The sequence below is a fragment of the Oncorhynchus keta genome, chromosome 11 (assembly GCF_023373465.1).
Source record: "Oncorhynchus keta strain PuntledgeMale-10-30-2019 chromosome 11, Oket_V2, whole genome shotgun sequence".
NCBI lineage: Eukaryota > Metazoa > Chordata > Actinopteri > Salmoniformes > Salmonidae > Oncorhynchus > Oncorhynchus keta.
The window spans coordinates 34115232-34134114 of record NC_068431.1 but is presented as its reverse complement, the minus strand read 5'-3'; the positions used below and the strand labels follow the sequence as shown (position 1 = coordinate 34134114).

The 18883-nt window shown below is 40.3% G+C and overlaps 2 protein-coding genes across 3 annotated transcripts in view; both read left to right on the top strand.

Annotated features, from left to right (window-relative positions):
- The first annotated feature begins 3803 nt into the window (after nt 1–3803).
- Nucleotides 3804–6480, top strand: LOC118390089 (protein BTG3-like). Of its 2 annotated transcripts, none has more exons than XM_052457026.1 (5): nt 3804–3925; nt 4583–4789; nt 4963–5100; nt 5324–5513; nt 5616–6480. In XM_052457026.1, the coding sequence occupies exons 2-5, from the start codon at nt 4617–4619 to the stop codon at nt 5829–5831; spliced, it is 717 nt and encodes a 238-aa protein (XP_052312986.1). In that variant the 5' UTR covers nt 3804–3925; nt 4583–4616; the 3' UTR covers nt 5832–6480. The 2 variants fall into 2 exon arrangements, with proteins under 2 accessions (XP_052312986.1, XP_035636197.1); XM_035780304.2 differs by lacking the exon at nt 3804–3925 and adding an exon at nt 3998–4405.
- Nucleotides 6481–7269: 789 nt separating this feature from the next.
- The window catches only part of LOC118390088 (coxsackievirus and adenovirus receptor homolog), a 102054-nt gene continuing 90440 nt past the window's right edge, over nt 7270–18883 (top strand). The window contains exon 1 of the mRNA XM_052457025.1: nt 7270–7465. Coding sequence (XP_052312985.1) covers nt 7414–7465 — 52 coding nt within the window. The 5' untranslated portion in view covers nt 7270–7413. The remainder of the gene's footprint in view (nt 7466–18883) is intronic.

Below are 18883 nucleotides of genomic sequence, written 5' to 3'. Positions count from 1 at the left end.
TGAAAATAAATGCAGTTGACAGTGAGAGGACGTTTCTTTTTTTGTTGAGTTTATGGTTAGCTCACATAAAATGATGCATTAAGGTATATGTAAAGGAGTGAATGTGGGTAAACAAATGTGGACAAATGCATTGACAGCTTCCAAAATAGTTTTTACAACGCTGGGGGAGTGCCAAGATGGTGTGGTGGCTTCAAAACAACACCCCCAAAATGTAATCTGGTGTATATATAAATGATTGGATTCTACCACTCTAATTTGATTACATACCTGCCAGTGATTTAGATGGAGGTTGATCACCGCCCTCTGGAGAAAGATTGCAACTGTATTTTGGTTCACAGTGCTCTCTCTCCATTATTCTTTTTTTGTTTCTGCATTAGCACAGTATACACATGATCACAATTCTAGTTCCAAGACCGCGGCAATTTGAAACATGATTTTTAGGCACATCGAACCAGACCGCGCGCCGTAGTTAAAAAGTTGGTGCTCGGACTTCACATCTGAATTCCGGAAATAGCTCATCATAAGTGTATACAGTATGTCAAAATGGAACTTGTCTAAAGTGTAATACTTGTTTTGTGTCACCCTGCTGTTTACTTTTTGGGGCGTATTTTGTTGTGTGATGTTTCTATATTGTTTTTGTACATTGTTCGTGATGCCCTCTTATTTTGCGTGAATTGAATTCGGAAAACTGAAAGAATGCATCTTAAGAGTTTTCACACAAACGTTATGTACGGACCAAAAAGGAACATGGTCACTGTGGTATAACTTTTAATTTAATTGTAGATTTTCTGCATTTATTGAAAGTCCCATCAGTGGCCTAATTGCAGTGTGTCCATGTAAACAAGATTGATTAGGTTAATCTTTGTTGCAAAGCATGTACACGTTTTAAACTATATTAATCTGACTCCACATAATCGTATTACTGTGTGCGTGTAACCATGCTCAATGAGCCAGATGTTTCACCGGATGTAAATCTGAAGCTTCCAGTTGGAATTTCCACTCACCACCAAATGGTCTAGTGGACAGCAGTCGTAGAAGACCGAGCGATATGGATTTTGGCCATAGTATGGTGCGCTCGTAAATGTAATGAGTCTATCTACTTCAATTTCAGTACACTCTTATGAGTGTGCCGGAGCGCAGTATAACTGATTAATTTACTAACGCGCAACACCCCGTTGAATATTGCAGGTGTCAGTAAAGGTGCGAAAAAAAATAATTAAATAGTTGGTGCTTAACTGCCGTTGTGAGTTCAAAACGCTCGGATCAACCCTATTCCCCAGCCAGAGCGTTCAGTGTGCGCCCGATGGGCGAACCGCTTTGAATTTACAAAACTGACAACTCTCTGAATTTTCGAACGCCCAGAGATCACTCTTAACATTTTTTTTAAAAATCACTCCTCTTCTTCTGCTAATTCTGTACTTCCGAATCCGACAGATGGCCGCCTCGCTTCACGTTCCTAGGAAACTATGCAGTATTTTGTTTTGTTTTTATGCGTTATTTCTTACATTGTTACCCCGGAAAATATTAGGTTTTATTACATACAGTCGGGAAGAACTTTTTTTTTTTTTTAAACAACAAACATTTCGCTACACTCGTATTAACATCTGCTAACCATGTGTATGTGACAAATACATTTGATTGGATTATTCTATGATGTCATGGCGGTCCGCAAACAAACGTTTAAATTGCATGCCTACTGTGCTGGAATGTATGATCAATCATGGTGTGCCCAATTCTGTACTAACATGAAAATAAAATCCCTACTAATTTCTACCCCCCCCCTCCCCCCCAATCCACCTTTAGGATTGTTCAGCATGTCAATCATTAAAACAGTAACGTCTGTTAACCCCAATATCTTTTTGCCGTCTCCACAATAACCTTCAAACTGGCATTTTTGCTTTCCACAACCCGTGTCGTATTGCTAACCGTACCAATAAAAGCGTCATTTGATACCGCACATTCATGAGCACACGATTTTTGAACAGGCATTAAAACCATGCCAGGACCATCAGAAGCACGAGTCCCGACAGTCGGTCCACTTACTACAGGTACATCCACGTAAACTCCATCAGTCCGCACTTAATTCTACCAATCTGTTTTACAGCCTCTGCATATGATACATCACGACGGATCCTATATCTCTGAGCCTCTCTCTGCACCTGGCATCGACCAAATATTGCACTGTGCTCTCCACCACAATTACAGCACTTAACCTTTACATTGCTTCCAAACTCACCGTAATAATTATCCCCTCTACACGTGGCACATCTTTCCTTTACACTGAGTGTTGTCAGCTACATGTCTCATTCTTTGGCATTTAAAACACCACAGTGCAAATGGGACAAATTCTCTAACATTGAAACTAAGGAATCCTTTCTGTACTTTTCCCAGCAAAACATTCTCAAACCTCAGCATCACTGATAAACTTTCACTTCTTTGACCCACTTTCCTACTGATCAACCTGTTTTTTGTGTGTGTTGCTTTTGCCCTTGTTGAAGCACCTTTGACAGTGATTACAGCATTGAGTCTTCTTGGGTGTGACGCTACAAGTTTGGCACACCTATATTTCAGGAATTTCTCTTCTCTGCAGATCCTCTTAAGCTCTGTCAGGTTGGATGGTGAGTGTTGCTGCACAACTATTTTCAGGTCTCTCCAGAGATGTTTAATCGGGTTTAAGTTCGGGCTCTGGCTGGGCCACTCAAGGACATTCAGAGACTTGTCCCGAAGCCACTCTTGCGTTGTCTTGGCTTAGTGCTTAGGGTTATTGTCCTGTGGGAAGGTGAACATTCATCCCAGTCTGAGGTCCTGAGCAGGTTTTCATCAAGGAGCTCTGTACTTTGCTCGGTCTCCCAGTCCCTGCCGCTGAAAAACATCCCAACAGCATGATGCTGCCAACACGCTTCACATAGGGATGGTATTGGCCAGGCGATGAGCAGTGCCTGGTTTCCTCCAGACAAGACGCTTTGCATTTAGGCCAGAGTTCAATCTTGGTTTCATCAGACCAGAGAATCTTGTTGCTCATGGTCTGAGAGTCTTTAGGTGTCTTTTGGCAAACTCCAAGCGGGCTGTCATGTGCCTTTTACTGAGGCGGGATTTCCGTCTGGCAACTCTACCATAAAGGCCTGATTGGTGGAGTGCTGCAGAGATGCTTGTCCTTTTGGAAGGTTCTCCCGTCTCCACAGAGGAACTCTGGAGCTCTGTCAGAGTGACCATTGGGTTCTTGACCAAGGTGCTTCTCCCCCGATTGCTCAGTTTGGTCAGGCGGCCAGCTCTAGGAAGAGTCTTGGTGGTTCCAAACTTCTTCCATTTAAGAATTATGGTGGCCACTGTGTTCTTGGGGACCTTCAATGCTGCAGACATTTTTTAGCACCCTTCCCCAGATCTGTGCCTCGACCCAATCCTAACTGTGGGACCTTATAGTGACAGGTGTGTGCCTTTTCAAATCATGTCCAATCAATTGAATTTGGCACAGGTGGACTCCAATGTAGTTGTAGAAACATCTCAAGGATGATCAATGGAAACAGGATGCACCTGATCTCAATTTTGAGTCTCATAGCAAATGGTCTGAATACTTATGTAAAGAATGTATTTTATTTATTTTTTATACATTTGCAGTGAAGGGGTCTGAATACTTTCCGAATGCACTGTAATTGTATGTGTGGGGTACAGAGATTATTTTTGAATGACTCATGTTAAACACTATTATTGCACAAGGAGTAAATCCATACAATTTATTATGTGAGTTGTTATGCTTATTTCTACTCCTGAATTTATTTCGGCTTGCCATAACAAAGGGGTTGAATACTTATTGCCATACGGACGTGACGTCATCGTTTGTGGCGCTGGCAGAATACGAATGAGCTTCAAACATTCATGAGTCGAGCTGGCAACAGTTGTCCACATGTTGATGAGCTGCAAATACGGTGTATGATGGATTTTTTTGTTGTAATTTTGTGAAATCGGAAACTTTTGCAATGTAGTTTACAAAGTTTGCTTCTTTAACATTATTTATAACGTTCTCGTTTTTTTAGCTAGATAATATAGCTAGCTACAGTAAGGTTTGTCTAGTAGCTAAATTAGCTATCACAAATCAAGTTCTTGAATCATTCTGTTTGAACTTTTTTCTTAGCTAGCTTCAACTGAAAAGTTGTCACCAAAATGTCTGCAATTAATACATACATAATGCATGTCCAACTAGATAATTTGTAAAGGTTTTGTTGTGCGCAAGCCAGCTATGACTCACGGGCAGTCACATGGCTAAACTGGATTTATGCGTCACAGCGCGCTTTTCTGGACGAAGACCCGCCAGACTGTAATGCCCTTTGGCTTAAACAATAGTTAACTTGCTAAATTAGCTTAATGTTTACATGCAACGAGTTCTTGGCAGCCTGTTTTGTGTTGTAAGGTAAGCTTTGCTTGCTACATACTTCAAGGGCATTGATGGATGAAACCACTCATGGGGGTAACATGTTGCTTCCTATTATAGCTAGGCTAACTTGTGTATAGGGTAAAGTTGATTGTTTGTTGTCAAATGTGGTAGCTAGCTACTAATCTGACAAAAGACACACTCTTATGTCTTTAGAATTTGGACCATCATTACAGCACATCAGTGAAACATGAAAAAAGAGATTGCCGCATTGGTGTTGTTCCTGAAAAGACTGATCAAAAAGGTGGACAAGTTGGACACCCAGAAAGTGGACATGTTTGTGGAGCAGTTGACTGTTGCCCTGCAGGAGAAGTTCAGGGGGCATTGGTACCCTGACAACCCCAGCAAAGGACAGGCCTTCAGGTAACTTAACTACTGATATGACCCCAGTCTGTTGCCTTGCTCTCACTATTTTGACATTCATACCAGTAGTTTTATGAACCTCCAGTCTAGGGCATCATGAGTAAGGTGTGTTTTTTATATGCAGTGATTTGTATGATTGGAGTTATCAATGTATTGTATACTCTACTTCGCAGGTGTATTCGGCTGAACAGGTTGCAGAAGGAGGATCCAGAGTTGCTGCGGGCCTGCCAGGAGAGTGGGGTTCAGTACAAGGACCTTGGCCTGCCCAGAGAACTCACTCTGTGGGTAGACCCTGGTGAGGTGTGCTGCAGGTCAGTCTGTCTTATTTCACTTGGATTTTTGTAACTATTGTCTGGAAGGCATTAAATCATTTACAGGAGAGTGTGCAAGTTCACACTTTGGGAGATGGGTAGACAATTGGTATGCAGTCTCAGTTGTTACATTGTTTACCAGTCAAGTAACTAAATTGTTGATATACATTCAGTGATCGATCATCACAAGTCTTGTTGGCTTCTTCCTTTCATTATTGCGCAGGTATGGAGAGAAGAACCATGCTTTCACGGTGGCCAGTTTCTTTGGTGATGAGACTGTGACTAAGAAGGTGACCAGTGCCGTGGAGAGGGTGACGTCTGACTACCACTCCGGTTCATCTTCAGAGGAGGATAGTGGCCTCAGGGAAACCCGTCCATCCACTACCTACCCCCAAAATCACCACACATACCAGGTACAACCAGTAATGTAGTGTTTCCATACAGAATACCTCCTTGGTCAGCACTGACAATGGGTCAATTTAAATTATATTTCACACATGTTTTATTGTTCAAAGGTGATCTACCCAGCTGCTCCACTGTGGTGTCAAGTGCCCAAGCAAAAGAAGATGGGGCCTGGTAAAGGATATAACGTCCCTCCACGTTCTCCTCACTATGGCTTCAGACCTCAAGGCAGACCCACCCATCCCTTCAGACACAAAGGCTTGGCTCTGCCTGGCCAGAGAGGGGGGCTCGGATACTGGGATGGCACTCCAGGCCTGGCTTACTGTTAGGGACCACTGCAGCAAGTGTTGACGTTAGTATTAGCCTGTTCCAGGTTCTCTGAGCTGTTGAGGGTAACCACTAGAGCAAGCAATAGTTCATGGGTGACAGGTAGCCTTGCGGTTAAGAGTGTTGGGTCAGTAACTGAAAGGTTGCTGGTTTGAATCTCTGAGCTGACTAGGTACAACATCTGTTGATGTGCCATTGAGCAAGGCACTTAACCCTTAGTGCTCCTGTAAGTCGCTCTGGAGAAGTGTCTGCTCAGTGACTGAAATGTTAGAGGGAAGGAAGTGGCAAACAAAGTCCACCAAGATGTTTGACCACATTTTTTAAATGTATTTTTGTAGTGAGATAGTCACTGGAATTTTGTTATTTTTATGGTAAGAACGTTAACGCTTTACACTTGAGAGAATTTGTATTCGTGTGAGTAAAATAATTAGTTGTAATGGATAAGGAATATAGGAATTTGATGTGTATTTCATAGCTATGAAGATATATGTACTGTATTTATTTTTGATGGGTTAATTGTATGTTACCTCCTACTGTGCTGTCCGTCCGTTATGTTCCAATGAGAAATTGTTTTATTTATTCAGTGTATTAGTATTATGAATTGCGCTTACCACTTACATTCTGAGACATTAAACACATTTTCTAATCCTACCTCAATGCTGTTTTGATTTGACTATTCTGTAATTGTAATACTTATTGCCTTCACACCATCAGAGGCCATATCTGGTAAATATTAAATAACTTAATATTTGAACAACCTGTAGGCCTACAGTACACACAATCAAAAGAAGCATGTAGGTATATGGATGACACCTGTTCAACTCAGTCTTTCTGATGCTGTTCAAAAGCATGTTTGCAATGTCATAGGCTCCGTGTTAAAGCTTTTCCAAACATTCTTATAGCTTGTCTGGTTTACAGTATTTCAAATGGTTGAACAGTAAAATGACAATTTAACTATTGGGAAGCTGTGTTCATTGTTGTATTGCTGGCTTCACGTGCTCGGGCGAAATAGTGTAGGAAACTGGGAGGAGGTAAGTCCATGATTGTGTTCAAGCCGTTGGAAATCAAATTACTATTCAATCAATACAATTTTAGCTAGCTTGAAAAGCTTGCTAACATTGCTAAAGTTATCTGGTTTATTAAGCATTCACAATATGGTCAGACTAGCTACATTATCCATATTGATAAGGTTGTAATTGTCAAAAGCGGATTAATTTTGGGGTAAAAGGTCTGGTGAAACGTCGCAACTCGGCTAACATTTTCTCCGAGTAGTGTCCCTCCTGTAATTCAGACTTGGGTCATTCAAGTGACATTTCCCACTGGTAACTAGGAGTTTCCGACAGCACTTGAACGCGGCATAATAGCCTAATACGGTAGGGGGCGTGAAAGTATCTTGGTACACTCGACTTTGTTACCCTCCGGAAATCACGTGTCTAAACTCCTGCTCTCCTATGCACCTGCTGAGGCGAAAAAGGATCGGAGAGTTTTGATGCTTCGGGAGTGTGGTCTGTCTGTCAGGAGCGCCGCAGAAGTTATTTTTTCAACCGAGTTTTAAAGGAAAAGTATTGGAATAGACAGAAAGGAATGGATTTCTCGATATCCCACCTCTGCTCTGTATTGATTATTCTCATTGCAGGTAAGTTTTGCTTCCACCGGGTACTTTTTTTAAAATCCGCAATTTTCAAAAGAGCGATCGAAAATGGAGTGGTGAGTATGCAACGTTACACAGGTCGTCTCACTCGTTGCGCTGGCGAGCAACATGCATAAAAAGTTAACTTTTAGATGTTTGCGATTAAAATAACGTTCTGGCTGGCTGCTTTATGGAATTACATTTGACGTAACTTTACTTCAGATTATACTCACTTGGTTTCTCCTGTTTTCACTGAAAGAATATTGAAAATAGCTCTTTAACATAGTTTTGCTAGCTAGCGTTAGCTGAGAATTCCAAATTGCATCACTGGTCAAAATGTGTGATCACCCCAAATTCCATGCAGGAATTCTGAAATTCCATACTAGAGCCTATTATTCTTAAATTGACTGGAAATTATTTTTTACTTCAAGAATGTAATTTTTCGAAAACATGGTTTATTTTATTTTATGGTTATTTCATGTGCCTGAGCTAGCTGTTACGTCGTGGGAGAAATTGGTTCATTCTGCAACGCATTTTTGAACGCTACCTATCAAGCGATGTTTTTGTTTTGCATTAGTTAGTGCATAACGTTAGTTAACACACAATAAATAGCCTGATCTGCCTTTAGAACCTGTAAAGGGCTTCAAAGTGCTGCAGTTTCTGTCAGCCATCTGCCAATACCATGTAAACTTTATCCCCCTCCCGCGCCAAGGGTGTGCTTTTTAAACCCAGAGAGAAATTAATTACATGTTAGCTGATTATCGACCAGATTTATGTCCATGAAATATGTTGATGTTACTGTCAGTGTGTCATTTCAACCATTAGGCCTATATTTAGTGTAGCCCGTTTTAATATTTCCTTTAGCCTTATAGATAGAGAACAGAGCCTAATTAGCTTTGATTCACAATCCTTCACCAGTGAGGAGGGATTTGTTGAGGTCCATTTTCTTCTGACTGACTGCCTGTTTAATAATTTCTCACACTCCTCACACGTTGTGTCCTTGTTGCTGTCCTGGAATTTACACTGAAATCAGCCCATTCCTCCTCCTCTCTCACCACAGAAATTAAACCATGGTACTATAGGTCAGTTGGTTCTCAAACCTTTTGATCCACAACCCCCAAAAAGAAGTGGTTCAAAGCATTTGACCTCGCACACAATCCCTGAACAAATGTAGCCTGCCATCGATGCATTTTTTAAAAGCAAGATACCGAAATGAACTGTTTTACTCCTGCATTTTGAGCTTAGTCATTCATGTTAGCAGTCAATATCATCTAGGGATATCATGTCACTTCTCTGGAGTCCACAGAAAGCAGGATCATACGGCCTACCTGTATGCAGCGGTTGCATGATTGGATGGAAAGCATGATCTGTCTAACATTTTTCTTGCTCACAAATATCGTAATTACTTTGTCAGAATGTTAAATCTTCATCCCATAAGTATGGAAGGCATTACGATTTTACAGCTATCTTTAGACATAGCCAGTAGGCCTAGATACTGGGGTATATAATTGATCCACCCAAACTAGACCTATCTGAAATATGAAAATGATCAATGAAGTCGCCAGGTAGCCTATTCTTCTGGCAAAGATGCGTCCGTAGCAGATTGCTAAACTGTATTCTACATCTTCCATGGGGTTTAACAGCAGTTGACATCCAATGTTAATGGTGCGTTACTGCCAGCAGCTGGATGGCGTATTGAATAAGAAACTAAAAAAATATCGCTCTGACCGCGAAGAGCCACGGGCAGAGCAATGTCGTTCCTCTCCACTGGTTACAGATAAAAGCCCTGCAATAATGAAGTGCTTTGTTTACACAGGCAGGCACATCTCTTTCTGCAGTGTTAAAGGTTTGGTTAGGGGTGTTCTACTAGCCCAACAATGTGGTTTTTGCTCATGCTGTACATTGTTGTACATTAGTGGAGAGGCTCATTACCATTATAATGGCTTCATGAGCTCATCATTTGGGGCACTGTCCCACTTCAGCAGAGTAGACAAGCATGGCATTTTTACCAGACTTATCATGGCATTCATCTGACATGGCACAATGATGCATAGGCAGCCTCTTCACAATTGGGATTCAATGCAACTTTGGGCATTTCTTTAAATGAAGTATGCCTAGTCGAGCCTATAAGTTAGGCTTAATGAAGATTATATTATTGTATAAGGCCTAGGCCTACATGAGTGCTTCACAAATCATTTGCAAGAATATGAAGTAAAGGGTGTCGAGGGTTATAGTTGGCCTTCTGAGATGTAACAGTTTTCATATAGGCTGGCTTTGCCAACTGAAACAAATTAGCTTTTACAGGGAGCTTAACGTCAAAGGTGATTCTCCTCTTTCCGAGGCTTGTGTCAAAGCTGTGTCTAAGGCACTTTCTGTGTTTGTTCTGTCAGAGGTACGTTCTCAATATCTTCTCCACGGTCCTGGCTACAATAAGCAGATGCCAGTAAACATCCTCCTGCCAGTCAGCACTTGACTGTGTTGGTTTAAGTTGTGGGGACTGGCCAGTTATTTTCACAGAAACCTGATGAGGTCTCCTGTAGAGCTGGCTGTGGACTGGTCAGTGCTGAGTGAAGCTGGGGACCTAGGGTAAGGTAAACGCAGAGAGACTAAGGGTGCAGCAGACCTTGGATGTTGTTACCTGATAAGCATGCTGCACTCCATTGTGCCAGCTGGAAGCTTGTTGCTAGGAAACCTTGTGAAAACAAGCAAGTAGATCCTGGGAGTGTGATTGGGTTTGGGTCTCATTCAAATGAAGCCTTTCTATTGTATTGGTGGGTCTGAAATAACTCTTTTGAGTCAATCTCATAAACTAAATTCTTTCACGAATGTTTTTATTTGTTCACTTAAGCAATAATACATTAGAGGCCATGTCAAATCTTTATCATGACTGTGACATGGTATAATAAAAATAACATAACACATGGACTCAAGTGTATTGTTGCTTTTTGTACTGCGAGTTACCAGCATTAAAAAGCTAAGTTATTCCCAAACAATCAATTTTTCAACAAACCGCGATGCTACATTCACTAACACTGGTCATCAAGTGCAATTTTAGGTGTCCTCTGGTCATTAGTTCTATTAATTTTGACTGTCAGGTAAAGCGAAACTACCCGAGCACTGGTTGATAGTTCCATAACTTTGCAGGTTGCTGTGGCAAACAAAAATGCCCCCCTTGCTAGCTAGCCAACTACTCAGCTCATCACTTCAATCACTTCAGATTGAAGCTGGAAAGATGGCAAACTAGCTGCATTTCTTTGCATATATCCTTAACAATTATGCTGATTTATGATTTCGACTGACTGAGAAAAGCCTTACGTCTGTCTCTTCCAGACTCCCAACATGTTCTTTATTATGGGACACAGTGGAGATCAAATTTCAATATTGCAACATTGTTTGCAAATGTCAGATGTCTATATGCTTTTTACAGTGGCGCTCATGTTTGTAAGTTTCATGGCTTGGCAGATGAGGCAGTTGATCTGTAAAAGTAGTGGTAGTGCGTTGCCAGGTAACGATGTAAACGATGGCACTTTTTATGAACGTGACCATGTGTATGTTGTCGAGTATAAAATGGGCGGGATAGACTCTAACAATGGGAATTCCAAACCACCTGTTGTATAATTAAGCAATAAGGCCCGGAGGAGGTGTGGTATATAGCCAATATGGAGTGCCTGGATACAGCCTTTAGCCGTGGTATATTGGTCATATACCACAGAACCCAGAGGTGCCTTATTGCTATTATAAACTGGTTACCAACTTAATTAGAACAGTAAAAATCTTTGTTTTGTCATACACACAGCTTTCAGCCAATCAGCATTCAGGGCTCGCACCACCTGGTTTATAAATGGTCTTAGGCAATTGTTAGCTGATCACGGCCAGGGTGAGGTTCTTTTGTCCTGTCTTAAACGCACCCTTTTGACTCAAACAAGAATATCATATTGTAGTATCTCAAAGTAGAGTGGAGTTTCAGGCAGCCAGTCAGCCTAGTTTTCAGTTACCCTGTTTGAAATAAATCAAGATTTATTTGCTCAGGTGATAATCCATATTGCACTAGAACATATCAGTTTATTTCTATATTTCACTGTTTGGAAAGTCTGCCCTTTATCTAGAAACTGACACAAAGCAAGAGCGATAAGAGAAGGCATCATGAACTGTTCAACCTGAGCTATTGTCAAACATGGGCCCAATGTAGACGGGCAGTGTTGGCTTGAGGTCATCATTTCAAATTCAGTTCTCGTGACATGGCTGCAACGGTTGCATCCCTCCTCTCATTCTGGCAGCAGCGAGCTTCACCTCCAACCCAACATCCGCCCGCTCGGCCCCACTCACTCACTTACTCACTCTGCCCGAGGCCCCGTTTCGTCCTTGGAATATAAAGCAAGAACATGTAGAATTGGATTACACTCCGGGGACGATGCTGCTGTGTCCTTCACAATCTCATGATGAGGACGACAGCCCATGAATATTCAGAGACCCAGGCGGACCTTAAATATTTTAACATGCTGGAGTCATACAGGCCCTGCATCGAGTGACGCCTTGTTCCCTCGTCTGCCCGGGAGTGCGAAACGACGCTGATCCCTAACCCGAAACACACTCGCTAACCCCCTCCCTTTTTAAAAATGTCATCCTTTCTTTTTCGGTTTTGAGAGTGAGTGGACCATTAAGTCGTGCCGATTGCATTCCATTAATAGATTAATAGTAGCTCTTGTTTTCAAGCCTCGTTTACAAGCTGGCAGGGATGCCACTGTATTCAGAGTTAATTCCTTATTCACAAGTTTTATTTGACTAGGCAAGTCGGTTAAGAACAGTTTCTTATTTACAATGACTGCCTACCCCGGCCAAACCTTAAACCGGACGATGCTGGGATAATTTTGCGCTGCCCTATGGGACTCCCAATCACGGCTGGTTGTGATACAGCTTGGAATCAAACCAGGATCTGTAGTGCCGCCTCTAACACTGAGATGCAGTGCCAAAGCACTAGCCTACACAGGGAGGAGCTATTAGTAACCTTTCAATGCTGAAAGGGGGCCTGAGTTAAAACGTTTCTGAATCCCTGGGCTAGCCCATCAATGTTTTAATGATAAAACATTTAAATGAAAACTTTCATTTTGAGCATGGATTTACAGTCAATGGCAGAATCTTAAGGTCAAGTGTGCCAGAGGTCGCGTTAGAGTTAAGAAATCTGCATTTTCAAAACGCGGGGCATCCAAAAATGTGCATTGTAAACCATTCCACCTGCGTTTGATATTGAAAGTCAAGGTCCGCAGCTAGTTTTTTTTCACAGAAAATACATTAGTGCAAAACATTCGGTAGGAAATAACTTCATTTTCATCCGAAGTGCAACACTATTTGGCAAGCAGCCACAAGGAAATATGCCTACAATGAAAAAGCAAGGTATTTTTTTGCAAAAAAAAGGTGTGTTTGGATCACATTACTGGCTGTAAGCGAACGAGTGATGCACGTTTGGAGCAATACTGGCTGTATCTAAGGCTCAGCCAATCGTTCACATAACAGAATGCAGCAGGCGATTGAAGAGAGAGGAGACAACCTATTTGCAGCATTAGCGCAGGCTCTGGAAAGACAGCAGAGAGTAGAAAGGCTGTTTGCCAGTTACAGCAGTGCATCCCCTGAACGATAACAGGTCGGTGAGAAGCCTGACCACGGAGACGGGGGTGAGAAGGTGACGAAAGCGTACTTCATGAGCTGTAACCGAATAACAACTGACATTTGGAAAGTTTTGAGTTGAGGGAGAAAGTGTGGTGGAACAAGTAACGTTAATTTTAGTGTTAAGTATCTTGCTACCTGGATCGAATTCGCCGTTAGCTAGCCAGAGAAATGTTGAGCAACATTTAGCAAACTTAACTGATCAAACAATTGAGTTTATGGTGTGAAAATTAGCTGGCTAATGAAGGCAGACGGCTAACTTTAGCTAGCTAACGGTACAACATCAGATGAGCTAACTTTAGCAATCTAACCAATTAGCTATAGTATTAATTGGTATAACGTTATGACTTCTTGCTGTTCTGCAAATTATAACGCTTTAGTTGCTGCTGACTGGACCCTGGCAATCGGTGTGAAATGTTGACTAGTTAACTAATGTTTTCCCTCTACAATATGTGGTTCATTTTCAGAATGAAAGAATTAGGTGAAAATGAGGCATTGCTTGTGAAACAAGTGGATTCAGGGATCAAGTGTAGCTGGAGCCGGGCCTGGCTTAAACTGAAGGCCACAGAGTTGAAAGCAACACCACACACTTTACATCTTTCTCACTTTTTCAATAGAGTGGATGAATGTTATTTTTGCACACATGTAGCCTTGTGCACATGATCAATGTCTACTATAGTGGCCACTATAATAGAGCAAAAATAGAATGCCTGTTTCATTCTATTTCTACTTTAAGATGTTTTTTTCCCCAAGTGCAGTGTGTGTGTGGTCACAAGTGTTATATTATAAAGGCTGTCATGGCTAACTGCAATATTAGTCTATTGTTTTTTTCTAAATGCGTGAGTCATTTGCAGTTTAGTCTAGGCAATAAATAATTGGATTGCTTTCTTTTACATTTTTTAGCTGTGAATTAGGTTCACATTAACCACTGTATTTTACACACAGACTGATCATGTAGATCATATTTTGTTTAGTTAGTTAAAAACCTGCATTTCCCCATAGCAGGGATTGTTTTTTGTGTGTTTCTGTGCAAAAAAAAGTGTCACCTTTTTTAGGTCCTCACCAGTTTGCATTCCTGTACATGACCTAATGTTATGCTTGAAATTAATCTGAAATTTTACTAGAGAAAATTAGGCTACACCAAGACAATCACTGGAGGAAATTAACTACACATTAGTCTGATGCCGAGCAGAAATGACAAAAAAATTGCATTTTAAATCTGCGTTTACAAAACACAACACATATTATATATATATTTTTTTCCTTCGTGAAAAACACTGAATTATGCATTAACGCTACTCCTGGTGTGCAGGTCTCTAAAAACCTTAAGCTGCCTCTTTTTTCTTTCTCACAAATGAGTCCTAAGCAATGGATCTGAAACTTAAAGATGCACCATGCAGAAATCGCTCCCCCATTATCTGTTTGCTAAAATTCGAATAGTTCCCATAATTTACATTTGTGACACAACAAGCTGTAGTGAATTATTGTACCATCTACACCGCTGTGAAATGTTTTCCATAACCAAAAATATTTTGTTTACAGCTGTTTGAAGTTGGTGTACAAAAGTAAAAGATGCAAGAATGAAATTTAAGAATGAGAAGTAGTGATGCACCGATATGACATTTTTGGCCGATACCAATATCCAATATTTTCCTTGCCAACAAAACTGACAATGATAAACCGATATTTACAATTTTAGCGGCCTTTTAAGTGTTCTAGTATAGTTAACACACACACATGGACGCAGGGTCTAAGGCACTGCATCTCAGTGCAAGAGGTGTCACTACAGTCCCGGTTTGAATCCAGGCTGTATCACATTGGGCTGTGATTGGGAGTATCATAGGGCGGCGCACAATTGGCCCAGTGTCGTCCGGCCATCATTATAAATAAGAATTTGGTCTTAACTGACTTGCCTAGTTAAATAAAGTTTACGCACACCACACTGACCAAAAATGTATTTTGTTGGCATTTATGTCCCCCTTACCAGTAAAATATAATCTAAAGCTATTTCTTACACTTACTTGCTGTACTGTTTCGTTGTTCATTTGTTCAGTCGTTTCATTCTCATCCAGGATTTGTATGGAACGCCGTTTGGGTCTTTGCGTGTCAAAGATGCATGTCAAATAACACTTTGACGTGTCAAATTACACAACATCTGTTTCAGTTACTATAGTTAGCTAGGTGTCACCTAAAATAACCCTCATTTATAAAACGGTTCTTATTTGACTAATGCTGGGGTGACCTATCTATTTGAAGCTAGCACAATAAGGATTAACCACAATAGTGGACTTTGCACAATTCTGTTTGTATTAATTTGCATCACTGTCAATGACGTACTTTTATCTTGAAGTTAAACGGCAAATTCCACTATTGTGCCTAATCCTTATTGTGCCTAGCTTCACAACACAACCCGCTTCAGTCCAGCCTCACTAGCCAGATGAAACTAGCTGGCTGCTTATAACATTAGCTTTGTGCAACAGGGTTAACTTCTCTAGGGTATTTGGAATTTTGGATGGAAAGCGTACCCAAATTAAACTGCCTTCTACTTAGTCCCAGAAGATAGGATATGCAAATAATTGGTACATTTGGATAGAAAACACTCTAAAGTTAACAAAACTGTTAAAATAGTATTTGTGAGAATAACAGAACTGATTTGGCAGGCGAAAACCCGTGAAAAATCCATTCAGGAAGTAGGATTTTTTATGTTGTAGTTTTCTATTCAATGCCATTACAGTATCCATTGACTTAGGACTCAAATTGCAGTTCCTATGCCTTCCACTAGATGTCAACCATTTTTAGAAATTGTTTCAGGCTTGTATTCTGAAAAATGAGGGAGTAAGAGCAGTCGGAATGAGTGGACCCTGCCGTGTCAGAGCTTTTTCATGCTCGCGACCGAGAGTGCCTTTCTTGTTTACCTTTTATATTGACAACGTTATTGTCCGGTTGAAATATTATCGATTATTTAGGCTAAAAACAACCTGAGGATTGAATATAAACATCGTTTGACATGTTTCTATGAACTTTATGGATACAATTTTTTTTGTTTGCCTGTTGTGACTTCGTTTGAGCCTGTGGAGTACTGAAGAAAACGCACAAACAAAACTGAGGTTTTTGGATATAAAAAGATACTTTATAGAACAAAAGGAACATTTATTGAATAAATGAATGTCTTCTGAGTGCAACCATATGAATATCATCGAAGGTAAGTGATTAATTTTATCTCTATTTCTGACTTGTGTAACTCTTCTACAGTTTCTAAAACTGTTTGAATGATGTATGTGAGTATAACAGAACTCGAATGTCAGGGAAAAACATGAGAAAAATCCAACCAGGAAGTGGAAATCTGAGGTTTGTAGTTTGTCAACTCTTTGCCTATCGAATATACAGTGTCTTTGGGGTCAAATTGCACTTCCTAGGGCTTCCACTAGATGTCAAGTATTTTAAACCTTGTTTGATGCTTCTACTGTGAAGGAGGGGGAAATGGGTGCTGAATGAGTAGTGGTCTGGCAGAGTGCAGAAGATTTACGATAAAAACATCCTAAAGATTGATTCTATACATTGTTTGACATGTTTCTATGAACTGTAATACGACTTTATTTCGGAACTTTCGCCTGGACCTGCCCCTGCATTGTGAGTTTGGATTTGTGAACTGAACGCGCTAACAAAAGGAGGTGTTTGGACATAAATTATGGACTTTATCGAACAAATCAAACATTTATTGTGGAACTGGGATTCCTGGGAGTGCATTCTGATGAAGATCATCAAAGGTAAATTAATATTTATAACTCTGTTTCTAACTTATGTTTACTCCAACATGGCAAATACCTGTATGGCTTGATTTGTTGCCTGAGTGCCGTACTCAGATTATTGCATGGTTTGCTTTTTTCGTAATTTTATTTTTGAAATCTGACACAGCGGTTGCGTTAACTTTTTATGGCTGCAGGGGCAGTATTGAGAAGCTTGGATGAAAAGGTGCCCATTGTAAACGGCCAGCACCTTAGTCTCAGTTGCTAATATATGCATATTATTATTAGTATTGGATAGAAAACACTAAAGTTTCCAAAACTGTCAAAATATTGTCTGTGAGTATAACAGAACTGATATTGCAGGCAAAAAAAATCTAAACAGGAAGTGGCTTCTATTTTGAAAACTCCATGTTCCATAGCCTCCCTTTGCTGGATTTAAAGGGATATGAACCAGATTCCTTTTCCTATCGCTTCCTCAAGGTGTCAACAATCTGCAGACATAGTTTCAGGCTTTTATTTTTTTTAAATGAGCCAGAACGATAACATCGTGTCAAGTGGTCACATGAGTTTTGCTCGCGCAACAGAATTTGGACAGCCATTGTTTTCCCCTCTCCTACTGTGAAAGACATTTGCGGTTGATATATTATCGATTATATATTTTAAAAACAACCTGAGGTTTGATTATAAAAAAACGTTTGACATGTTTCTGTGAACATTAAGGAAACTATTTGGAATTTTCGTCGGCGTTGTCGTGACCGCTCTTTCCTGTGGATTTCTGAACAACGCGACAAACAGGTATTTTGGATCTAAAAAATAATCTTTATGGAACTAAACGAACATGTGTTGTGTAACTGGGAGTCTCGTGAGTGAAAACATCCGAAGATCATCAAAGGTAAACAATTAATTTGATTGTTTTTCTGATTTTCGTGACCGAGCTACCTGATGCTAAGTATACTTAATGTTTTATCGTGCGATCGATAAACTTACACAAACGCTTGGATTGCTTTTGCTGTAAAGCATAATTTCAAAATCTGACACGACAGTTGGATTAACAAAAGGCTAAACTGTGTTTTCCTATATTGCACTTGTGATTTCATGAATATAAATATTTATTGTATGTAGCGCTATGTTATTCAGCGGTTGTTGATGACACTTATCCCAATATCTGGATTGCAGCCATAACAAGTTAACTTCTTATGGCTTAGATCCCGCTAACGGGATCGATATGACAACAGCCGGTGAAAGTGCAGGGCGCCAAATTCAAAACAGAAATCTCACAATTAAAATTGCTCAAATATATAAGTATTTTACACCATTTTAAAGATAAACTTGTTGTTAATCCCACCACAGTGTCCGATTTCAAAAAGGCTTTACAGCAAAAAGCGCACCAAACGATTGTTAGGTCAGCACCTAGTCACAGAAAAACAGCCATTTTTCCAGCCAAAGAGAGGAGTCACAAAAAGCAGAAAGAGATAAATTAATCACTGACCTTTGATGATCTTCATCAGATGACATACATGTATTGTGTAACATGAAGTCCTATGAGTGTTTTGTTCGATAAAGTGCATATTTATATCCAAAAAGCTCAGTTTACATTGGCGCGTTACGTTCAGTAATGTTTTGCTTCCAAAACATCTGGTGATTTTGCAGACAGCCACATCAATTTACAGAAATAGTCATCATAAACTTTAATATAAGATACAAGTGTTATGCACAGAATTAGAGATATACTTCTCCTTAAGTAGCTGGCTAGCTATTTTATTTTCATGAACTGAAGTTCAATTTCAATAGGCGAACAACAAGTTGGTACCGAGCTAATATTTACTCACAAGGATTCCCAAATCATTGCTAAGAATAAGGCAAATGACTACAGTTTCTACTGGTTATTGTTTTCAGGCTGGTTGTATTGGCACTAGCTAGGTACCAAGCTAAAGCTACCCCAGAAGTTGCTGTTGAACAAATGTATGATTTATTACCAACACTGTATTGTAAACTCATTGTTCGTGGCCGGTGTTTG

Coding starts and splice junctions, on each gene's coding strand:
- LOC118390089 (XM_052457026.1), top strand. CDS start 4,617: ATGAAAAAAGAGATTGCCGCATTGGTGTTGTTCCTGAAAAGACTGATC. Junction 5,101..5,323: donor CCTGGTGAGGTGTGCTGCAG/GTCAGTCTGTCT, acceptor ATTATTGCGCAG/GTATGGAGAGAAGAACCATG. Junction 5,514..5,615: donor AAAATCACCACACATACCAG/GTACAACCAGTA, acceptor TATTGTTCAAAG/GTGATCTACCCAGCTGCTCC.